Source organism: Python bivittatus, unplaced genomic scaffold, assembly GCF_059951505.1.
Source record: "Python bivittatus isolate LINGU-HERP-01145 unplaced genomic scaffold, Pbiv_v1 ctg000670_np1212, whole genome shotgun sequence".
NCBI lineage: Eukaryota > Metazoa > Chordata > Lepidosauria > Squamata > Pythonidae > Python > Python bivittatus.
Window position 1 is genome coordinate 6830237 of NW_028277094.1, and position 10825 is coordinate 6841061.

A 10825-nucleotide genomic window follows, 5' to 3' on the forward strand; every position below is an offset into this window, starting at 1 on the left:
AGGATAGAAATACTAGTAAATAAATAATAAAGCATGTTCCAGCTGCAGTTATTTTAGCTCCTTTTTTTATTAAGTAAATTGCCAATTAACTCCCCAAGTTGGTTGAATGACATTTCATAGATAGAAGCTGAACCTCTGATAAATAGCAATTTCTGTGTGTTCCTAAATGAGAACTCTTGGACAAGCTAACTCTTCAGTGGAGGAGAAAACATGTATGAGAGACTGGAAGGACAAATGGAAGAGGAAAACAAAAATTAAATTTATACAGAATGTCTGAAGCCTCCCCCGAATCCTCAGACAAGGAAGGAGAACACAGTGAGACATTTAGCAGAGTGGACACAGAAAGACCAAGTCTCTGAATCAGAAGAAGGGCAGAATGATGTCCTCTACTTCTGAGCCTGTCCCTGAAGACCTCAATTCTGAATCTAAGTATCTTCCACCCCACCCACAGAAACATAGCTACCTACTTTACGTCTACATGGAAAAATGCCTGTTATACCTTGATGAATTCAAGACTTGATCAATACCTCAAGTAGTCTGGCTCTGCGATTGACTAGAGTTGACTAGCGTTGGCTATACTCAAGCAGAGCCTAATTCACTGCAGAACAGTGGAATAGCATTGTCACAGCCCAACTTTGGGCCTTGCTTTAAACTACAACATTCTGTTTGGAAACCTGGACCTTTTGGCTGGAACTGTAATACAAATTCTTGTCCTTCAGTTATGGTTGCCAATTCCATGGAACTTGACATAATTTGAACCGGAAGTGGCGAACCGGAATTGAAAATGAAATTTGTTTGACAAATTCACTGCTGCTACAGATTTACAACCTTGAACTGCTTGACTTTCTGACTTTAGTCTAAGGTGCCAGGATAGATAACAGCCTCCTATTTTTTAAGCCAAGTGACAGCTGTGTTTCCTATGAAACTTCAGGATAGTTCACTTGAAGTCTGATCTTTATTCTTGTTTAAATTAAAGGCTTTTTAAAAGGTAATTTATTCTTATTTGCATCAGAAGCGATTGGAAAGGTGACAGAGCCTACAGAAAAATAATAAATTACAGATTCTACTCAAGTAATGTTTTTCTTTAAAAAACAGTTAAAAATAGGAGCAATACATTTCTAAAATTCAATATTGCTCAGAACCAGGCATTAATTTTGGGAAATAGGCATGGAAGCCCAGCTCCTCGCCCTCTTTGGCCTAACAATACACAGTATGGACAACTTTCTGAACCTCAGGATATATTTACCAATAGCTTGTTCCAGTCTCCTATAAATAGTTTACAAGTGAACAATTCAGCCATCAACTAACCTTTAATTGTCCATTAGTCCTCAAGTGCTTTCAGACTGCATTTCTATAAACTGTTTTTATGCCTTTCTAAAAATGAGTGTGCATTGATGCAGTTGCCTGTTGATTTCAGAGTCCGATCCACCACTTTAACACCCTCGCTCTTCCTGTATACGCTGGGTTGTCTTTTCCGACATTGTCTGCAGAACCTTTCCGAAAAGCCGTTTTTCTCAAGTAGCACAAAGTTTTCACAAAGTTGAAAGGATTTGCTAACTATAAATGGCAAGAAGAAAACGTGCCATTCTGTTATGTTTCTTTTTCCATCATAAACAGAGGAAAACTGTTAAAATAAACATGTATTGTTTCCATATGGGCCCTTCCTTGTTTAAGGCAGACAGGAGGAGATGCATCAGACTAAGCAGATGGGGAAGAAAGAAATGGGGTGTACATAAACTTTATTCCAGATTGAGTCCCAATGCATATTGAAAGCAACTGCTCTTGAAACACACTGGGACCTCGTTTGAAATAAAACCTGTGTACGCCCTATTTCTTTCTCTTCCGTCTTTCAGCAAGAGCATCCAGAGCTGAAACATCTGCATGCAAATTAATACAGGGCAGAAATCTATCTTCATATTCTGAAAGTTCTGTTCCCCATGAAGGAGGCTTCTATTTTACTCCTTTATTCTTAGTGTGCTTTGGAATTTGAGTAGTGGTGTTCCAATCATTTTATTATTGCAAGGTATCCTGAGGTCTCATTATTCTTCCTCCTCCCTCTCCCTCTCCCCCTCCCCCTCCCCCTTCTCCCCCCCCCCCACCCCCCCCCCCCCCCCCCCCCCCTCCTCCTCCCCCTCCTCCTCCTCCTCCTCTTCTTCTCCTTCTCCTTCTCCTTCCAATTACACATCTTTCCATCACTCTAGCTGCCCACATATTTTGATCTGAGAAAACTTCATGGCAGGAGTCCTCTTCTGATGTCTTCCCTTGGGTTTAATTAAAGCACAGGAAGCCAAGGATGCTACAGACTATTGGAGACATAGTTGTACAATGAAAGAGAGTTCAGTTGCACACCCTTTGCCACCTCATAACTACAGTAAGGAATAGAAACCAGCATTTCTACCTACAAAAAATCTCCAAAAAGAAATTGCAAATGGAAAAACAACCATTTATTTTTCATCAGATTGGATGGAAATGGCCAAAAAATGTGCAGAAGATATTTTTAGCAGAGTGCTAGCCCAAACTCAATATCTTACAATTCAGAGCCATATAGCATGCTCTCTAGCATTAAGAAGTCAACAGAGGTGGTGTGACATCGTTAGGATGCCAAGTTGATGCTGGGAAAACCCAATTTAAATCTCCAGCAAGCTGGCAAATTCTATAACTTTGGATCTGTCATTTACTCCCAGATTAATCTACTTCAGAAAACTGTTGTGAGAATAAAGGAAAAGATGACTATACTCATCTGATGGGATAACTTCACAGGTACAGGTCTATCAAGGACTATCTGTCTGAAGACTCAGTATTATCTCCAGAAGGGGGTTAGGATGTCTTCAGATACCAATTTCCAGGGAAGAACAGCAGGTACCTCTCTCCACCTCTCGCTTGTGAGAACCCCAGAGGTACCTGGTTGACAAAGGAAAAATGCCAGACTATAGGCCTTGACATGATCCTACAGGATTGTCTTATATCCTCCTTGGAAAAAAAGAGATAAATCCAAGAAGTAAAAACTATATAGAATTACTTGTAGCACCCATATTCTCATATCATGGTCCAGTGTAATATATATAACTATTATTATATATTAATTATATATAATATATAATATATATATTATATGCTGGCTGGGGAATTCTGGGAGTTGAAGTCCACTCATCTTAAAGTGGCCAAGTTTGGACAAAACTGGTTTAGAGGAGCTTGAACAATGAATGATCGTGCATCAGAAGCAAGAGCGCTACCATTCTGTGCACTCCAAATATACATCTCCATATGGTTTTCCCTGTTGGATGCCAGCTATTTCTTTCCTTCAACATATGAAAGACTTCAGCCACACTCTCTTGTCGGTTAGCAATACAAGCATATACATTTCTTGAGCCTTTTGTCCCCTCTCTCTACTCCTTCTGCTCCTTCAATTGTTTGCATCACAGGTCTATCTCATTAGCCATAGCGAGCAGAAAGTTACTGGATTGACATTCAGTGTTTAGCTATGCTGTGTCCGTGTCTTAAATCCCTATTGAACTGCATAGGTGAATCCCATTAATACCACCCATAAGAGCATATGCTGGGATATACAAAGGAATATTTTATGGCTTACGGGATACCTTTCTGGCCAACAAGAGTATTACTGTTTTCATGGTTCTCTATCCGATATGCTTAGCTGACTCTAAAAAAACACAATTATCTCTTCCTTCCTTTTCACCTCATTTCCCTTACATTCAAGATCATCTGATGAAAATAAAGATCTGATTATAAGTATTTCGACAATAAGCCAAGACTGTTTTCCTGGTAAATTGGTACTGCAAATGGGAGAAAATAGATCTTTTTTCTTTAAAAAACATGTCAGTGTTCTAAATTCAGTAAACATTCCTCATATGTCTTTCTTTTGCTATAGATAAAGCCACAATAAATGATAGACAATAAACGATTCTGGGTGGGGAAAACAGAAAATAAAACTGCCGTGGCTCTTTGGGCCTCATTTTTTGAAAGCAAGGCATCTAACCTTCTCAGTCTCCTACCTCCAATCTGCAGACTTAAAGACTTAATGATTTTCTGCATAGTCAACCCTGACCTTATTTGGATGACGCTGATTAGAAGTCATTGTGTGAGCCTGAAATAAGCTTACATTGCTATTAGTTTGTGGGTCCAGTTCAATGTCATCTGTATAGAAAGCACAGATGTGACCTGAAATTGAAATGTGTTTCTCTGCAGGAATCAACAATCCAAACATCTGATCATGGCCTGAAAAGGATTCTTCAGGTCCATTTGACATTACAACCTCTCAAGTTCATTCATGGTTTCATCACAACAACTCTCAAAGCTGTATGATTGGTAAAATCCTGTACCTTTGAACTAAGCAGTTTAATGCATCTGAATGCAGGTGCAACCCAAGAAGGGGATTAATTGTGCAGACTTTTTTTTAAGAAGGTCATGGCCATCCCAACCTCCCAAGACATCAGCCCCCAGGGAAGAGCTCCAACCTCAGTAGCAGTAAAAAAAAAAATCATGATGATGAAAACAATATTGCCTGTTCTGGGAAGAAATGGATATAGAAATAAGAAAAGTTTTCTCTGGGATGTAATGGTGACTGTAGAGTGTTTATGAGTTCTGCAGTATATTTTTTCTTATCAGAAGAAATCTTTATTCGCTTCCTAAGTTAAAGAGTAAAGGTATAGGAACAGGACGACAGTGACAGAAATGTATTGAATTACTCTGTAGAATATGAAATTACTTTTCATATCAAAGATAAGTTCTAGCATGTAGTAATCTGCTCCCGGGATCTCCCATTCTACCTCTATTTGCCCCAGTTTTTGATCCTTCATCTCCATGAAACAGTCAACATTTCTTAATCATTGACCATGCTTAGTTCTCATCTGAGTTGCCCCTGGTCTTAAGACTCTTTATTTTCCTTACAAAATGATTTGCTTGCTTATTTGCATTTCTGCAACACCTTCCAACAACAACAACATAAAATCCTTTGTTCATCTTTCCTTCTCATGTGAGGATGGTACTCATTTGGAAACATAAGAACTCATGTTTGGAGAATGAATAATTTTACTGAGGGACATTAGTGACATAGGGATCAACTTTCTTGGCTTTTCTGTCATTCACTTAAAAACTAAGCATGGTGAAGTTCATCACAGTTCGTGTTTACAGTAGGCTATTACCAGAGACCCATAATGTGGGAGTCTTCTTGTGTCCCTTATGCGTTTTTCCAAACTTCCTGTTGGCCATTCTGGGATACAAGTTATTGAGTAATATGTATGCTTGGTCTAATCCAATAGGTTTGCTTTTACATATATATCAATCTAATTCCTCCAAAGTTGCCATGAACAACCTCAAGTCCATTTTTTGGCAATCCCCAACCCCTTTCTGACCACAGTGATTAAAAACTGACATCATGCTCTTTTAGCATTTTGCAGTACACAAAACTATCAGCTGACATCTGATCCATCTTCTTCTTCCACCATTTATATAACTAACATTCATCTTCCAGTTTACATAACCTCATCACAGAATCCATACCATGGAAGTGATAAATGAGTATTTGGGGAGAATTGCATATTCTAATGCATAGAAAGTTTGCCAAAGACATTCCCTTACTGAGTAGTGAGAAGGTTGTCATTTAAGAGGATGGAAGAAAAACACATACCTAATGCATACTTAGCAGTTTTTGAGAGAAAGAAGTATTAAACATTCCCATTAAATAAGTTTCCTGAATGTCTCTTTTACTTGGCACAACTTTCACAAAATTAATAGGCATACTTGGTAACTTTCATGAAAGATAGTAAACACTTTGGGAAGGAAAGCAGAAGATGCTGGCAGGGACACCATCCATTGTTACTAGAATGTTCAAACACTAGTATGACTTTCCTTTCTAGCCAACCCATCCTTGTAGTAAGCTACAAGGGCAGAAGGCAAGTTCAGGTTATAGTAAGGCAGAATAAAGTGCCAATTCACAATTATTCAATATATTAACTCATTGTCTCTAACTTCCATGCAATCGCATTGACCCAAGCAATACATTTTGCGTTTTGTAATATCTGATCCCACCATGCACTATTTTTTTTTCCTGTACTTCCATTGAGATATACCTACTAATAATTCTTTCTGTACTGGATTCTGTAGATACTAGTCCATGAAAACTCAAGCTACTGAAAAGAAATGAACTGATATTTAAGATGCATCAAGATTCTTAATTGCTGCTGTTGCAACAGACTAACATGGCTATTAAAGCTGTACCAACAGTAAGTTCAGAGATTCCATTCAAAGATTTTTTAGTTGAATCTCTGATTCAAACTGATATTCAGGACTGAATCCAAGAGCCATGCTCAGTTGTCTCGTCAAGTTGGATGCCTCCAAATAGATTAGGACAATTCAAACATTTCTGCCCATGCACAGAAACAGGTTTTTTGGAACAGATTCAGAAATCTAAATTGATGCAACCCAAATCAGATTGGTTTTTTGAACCAATATGAATAGCTGGGTTGAAATAATTGAATGTAAATCATCACTTGAATGGGACTTTGCTTGATTTGCGCAGACATAACCACAATCTCCAAACCTCCTACTTCCTTGGGGGATGGATCAATTAGTGGCCTTCATATCCTAATTGCCCTTTTGAACTGAGAAGAAATTGCTGGAGGAACAGTGGAAAGGTAGACCCATAAGACAACTGTTGCCTTAAAGTCTTTCTAATCAACTTCTCAGAAGTTTCTGGCTGGCCATTGGGAGAAACATAATGTTGAATTAGATGCACCTTAGATTTCATCTAACAAGTTCTTCTTAAAAAGCCAGATCAGTTCCCAGGTTCTTCCACTTCTCCAGGGAACACTCATACTTATACTACAGTAAGCCAGCAGTGAAAGGGAATTCCCAAAGTGTGAGTCAGAACAAGGCCAAAAGAACACTTTAGTGGATGTTCAGGGTAAATGGATGACATAATTCTCAGCTGATCTTCTAAAAACATCAGAACATTTTGCTCGCATGAAGCTTCATAATGCTTTCCACCAACACTATCTTACCATTCTAGACTGGCATTAAAACTAGCATTATATGAACAGTTATATACAGCCCTACAGGTTCAGGTGATATATCTCTGTAGCCCAGCATCCTGCATGGCACAAGCCAGTTACATACCAAAAACCTTACATCCATTTCCCATGATCATTCAAAGCATAATGGTGCCCACAGAGGGTGTCAAAACCTGAAAGATGGTAGGAGCAGTATTATGGTCCAAGCCCTGTCTTTTTTGTACATGCATGTACATGCATGTACAAAAGGGGCTTGGCTTGGATCATGATCCCAACCCTGCCATCTTGCAGATTTTGATGCACAGACACACCATGGAAGTCCCTGTCCAAGATGTCCCAATTTTGCCTTTAAACTAAAGATTTTGTACAGTCTAAGACACTATCTGCCTCCACACCACACATTTACCTTATTGAACAAACTCATTTTTCTGGATCTACACAATACATTGAACTATAAATGAACCAGATGAACTGATTTTGCACAACAAGCAAACCAAGGTTAACACTTACCAAAGTGTGCATGCTGTGTGAATAAGGCCACTCACTCTTTCACTGACCTGATAAAGCCCAGTGGGATTACAGCATTGCTAGACTCGTTCTCCAATCATTTGACTTCCTTTTAAAGCCAGCTAAAAGAGTATCCACCTTGATGGTTTGTGGCAAGGAGTTCCATCAGCTTGCCTGAAGAACCTGAAAACGTGCTTTCTTTTATCTGACCAGGCTCATGTCAGACTGCAAGGTTTGGGGCTGTGAGGATAAAATTACCCTAAGGAATCAATCTTTGATCCCTCCTAGTATGGAAGAAAAAATTCCAAGCTTTCCTCCCTTCCTATCCTTTCCTAACATCGGTTTGCCAGTAAAATGTGAAATACCAAAAGATTGGCTGAAATAATTACCCTGATTTGCTAACAGTTGAGAAAGGAAGCTGTAAAATAAGAGCCAGATTCAAAAAAAATGGTGGAGTTGCACATCCATCATACACATAAAGGGAGATTTCTGACCCCTCAAATGTATTATAGGATTTGGGGGGTGGATAAGTCAGAAGAATCTTAAACGGGATTTACTCTTTATTAACAGCAAATTCACTGCCCCACCAAGTTCACCCAGTCACAAATCTCATGTCCTACTGAATCCTTAAGACATTTAACCTGACTTCGAGAGGCTCACTCCAAACTTAAGTGGGCATCTCTGCCCCAAAGTCCAGCCTGAGCTTCATCTCACAATGAACTGCCCTAGAGATGAATACAGTTTGAACGTAAACCTTTGGAAAACTCCAAGAGCTTCCCAACACAGTTCAAGGTTAATTATATCTTATCAATGAGGCAATAAACAGCTGCTGTAAGATTCCAGTGGATAAAAAGCAGGAAGTGTGCATACAGATATAGTGTGGGTATGGCTGTTGGTGTGGGTGTAAGTGTGTTGGTGTCTATAGAGGCGAGTGTCCCAATATGTTCTATTCATTCAAGCCCCCACAAAGGACAATCTGGAGCTGGATCATTTATCGAAGATCAAAAGCTCTGCAGAGCTACTGAAAAGGGGAAGAGAAGAAGCAGAGGATAGAAACAATGAAGCAGGATTATTTTTTCCCTTAGGGGAGTCATCTCACTAATAGCATAGGCCAGGAACAAAACATATTCAAATTTTGCACAGCACACAAAAAAACTTTTTTTATGCCTTTTCTTAGAGCCAAACCTTACATTCATTTATGTTTCTGCAGCGGAAATGAGCATTTCTGTTCTGTTCAGTTTCATTGAAAGAGCAAGGAACTAGGTCAAAAGTCCACCTTTTCTAAGGCAATCTTTGGACATGTTGCTTTAATTCCACCCCTTCAGTCTGGGTATGTAACCCAGCCATGAATTCATCCTCTCTTCCCTCCTGCCTTCAAACCCTCCCTCCACTGTTGTTCTGGAGTCCAATTTTAGAGTGTAGACTTTTGGGGGCAGAGATCTATCCCTTTGTACTTTGTCCCGTGTCATCATACTGATGTGGCATTTATTGATTAACTCAGCTGTTGCTCGATCTATTCACATCTTACCCTAAAACACTGGGAACTATTCATCTCCACTTCTTCGTTGCAAAAAGGGGAACTGCAGTCATTTCCATTCTGCAATCAAAAAGTGCCTACCTTTCGACCGGCTCGTTGCTGTCCTCTTCTGTAATCATCTGAAGCTCCTGGCTGCTTTTGAGGCCGTCTCCTTTCACCCCCAGATCCGGGCTGCCCGTTTTCGGCGTCTGCTCGGGCACTTGCGGAGGTGCGCGAAGGTTTTCCTGGCGGCAGGTAGACGCCGGCTGCTGGGGCACAGGGGTCAGGCTGGGTCCTGGTGCCAAGAGGCTGGGATGAATAGGGCCGCTGTTTTTCTTCAGCCGACCCCTGTCCCACGGGTGGCTCTTCAGCCTGTTCTGAACCGAGGTCCCTCGAAGATCATATCCTTCCTGTTGCAGCCAGACTCCGGTGCCGGTGGCATTCTGAGAGGGGTGGCTGAACCACCTCCAGCGAAGCCTCAAGATTTGTTTCACATCAAATTCCTTTTTCCCAGAGACTGACATCTTGGCAAGCTGAAGGTTCAAAAAGGAAAGGCAGTCCAGAAAGAGAAAAGCCTGTTATTCTGGAAAGGAAATAGGATCCTGTTTATCTCCTGAGTTTCTCACTGTCTCTCCTCCATCCCCTTAAATAGAAAAGCGTATCTCCCCAGGATTTGACTTTGCCTTCCGCCTGTTCGTCCTTTCTCTGCAGGTCTCCCACACTTCTTCCACACTGAAGAATCTCAGTAACTGTAAAGGTGAGATGAATCCATCGTGACAAAACGATGAGGTCAGATCTTAAACAAGTCATTCAGCTCAGCTTGCAAGCGAGCATCTGCTGCGAGGTTCTCTCCCTGTCTCTCTGTCTCTCGCGCACACACGCGCAGAGCACTGTCAAACGGTGCTCTCGAATATATAACCTCGCCTGCTATTATCCTAAGGGATTTTTCCCTGCAACTTCAATGGCATGGAGAAACAAAACATCAACAACAGAAAAAGCCATTCCTATTTATACCACCTGGACTCCCTGCCCCTGACCCCCCTTCCTCCACGCAGATTGAAATTAGAAAGCAACATCTCTTTTTGCATTAGAGTTCAGACCTTGGTTAAGCTGGCCTGCTACAAAACTCCATCTATTTACCCAGTTCTGCCTAGCTGCAACCTTACACGCCCCTCTCTCCCACTTTTGGCCTGCTGGCAAAGACCTCTTGAAATTGATGAGGTTTATTTTTCAAGTCAAGAAGGGTTTTAATGGGAGAATGGTTTTATGGAGCTTTAAAAAAATTAGATTGACTAACAACTGGCTCTCTAGGGTTCAACTTCCCTTTAAGCCTATTCTCGCAGTCCAGAAACCTCTCAGTAAATTGTAAAATAACTGGAAATGCATCATACAATGTTACCTTAAATGAAAGAGACAGCATTTAAAATCCATGACATGCTCTTGCATAAAATCAATCTCCTTCTGTCTCTCTCCAACCCCCTCCACCATCTAGTTTCCAGGTGCAGAGTTTTATGCTTACCATACAAAGTGATGCAGGGGAAGGCCCAAAAGAACCATTCCCCTTCACCCCACTCAAAGGACCATATCTCTTGAAAACACAACACAGTTTCCTGGCTACATGCCTATGTAAATATCCTTCTCATCCACGCTCATAAATGAACGCATATACTCCACATTTAGGGCAGGGATAAGAAATGTGTGGCCCTCCAGATGTGGATGAACTACAACTCCCAGCATCCCTCACTTTGGGCCAGGCAGGTTTGAAGTGCTGGAAGTT

At 40.6% G+C, this 10825-nt stretch overlaps 1 protein-coding gene across 2 annotated transcripts in view; it reads right to left on the bottom strand.

Annotated features, from left to right (window-relative positions):
• Positions 1 to 10559, bottom strand: part of LOC103053202 (kelch-like protein 4) — a 33739-nt gene extending 23180 nt beyond the window's left edge. The window contains exons 1-2 of one of the 2 annotated variants that reach the window (XM_007423630.3): positions 10448 to 10559; positions 9151 to 9581 (exon numbers count right to left, since the gene is read on the bottom strand). In XM_007423630.3, coding sequence (XP_007423692.3) covers positions 9151 to 9581; positions 10448 to 10468 — 452 coding nt within the window. In that variant the 5' untranslated portion in view covers positions 10469 to 10559. Of the gene's footprint in view, positions 1 to 1308; positions 2050 to 9150; positions 9582 to 10447 lie in introns of those variants that run through there. The other variant, XM_025163655.2, reaches the window with a different exon arrangement.
• Between the last annotated feature and the right edge of the window lie 266 nt (positions 10560 to 10825).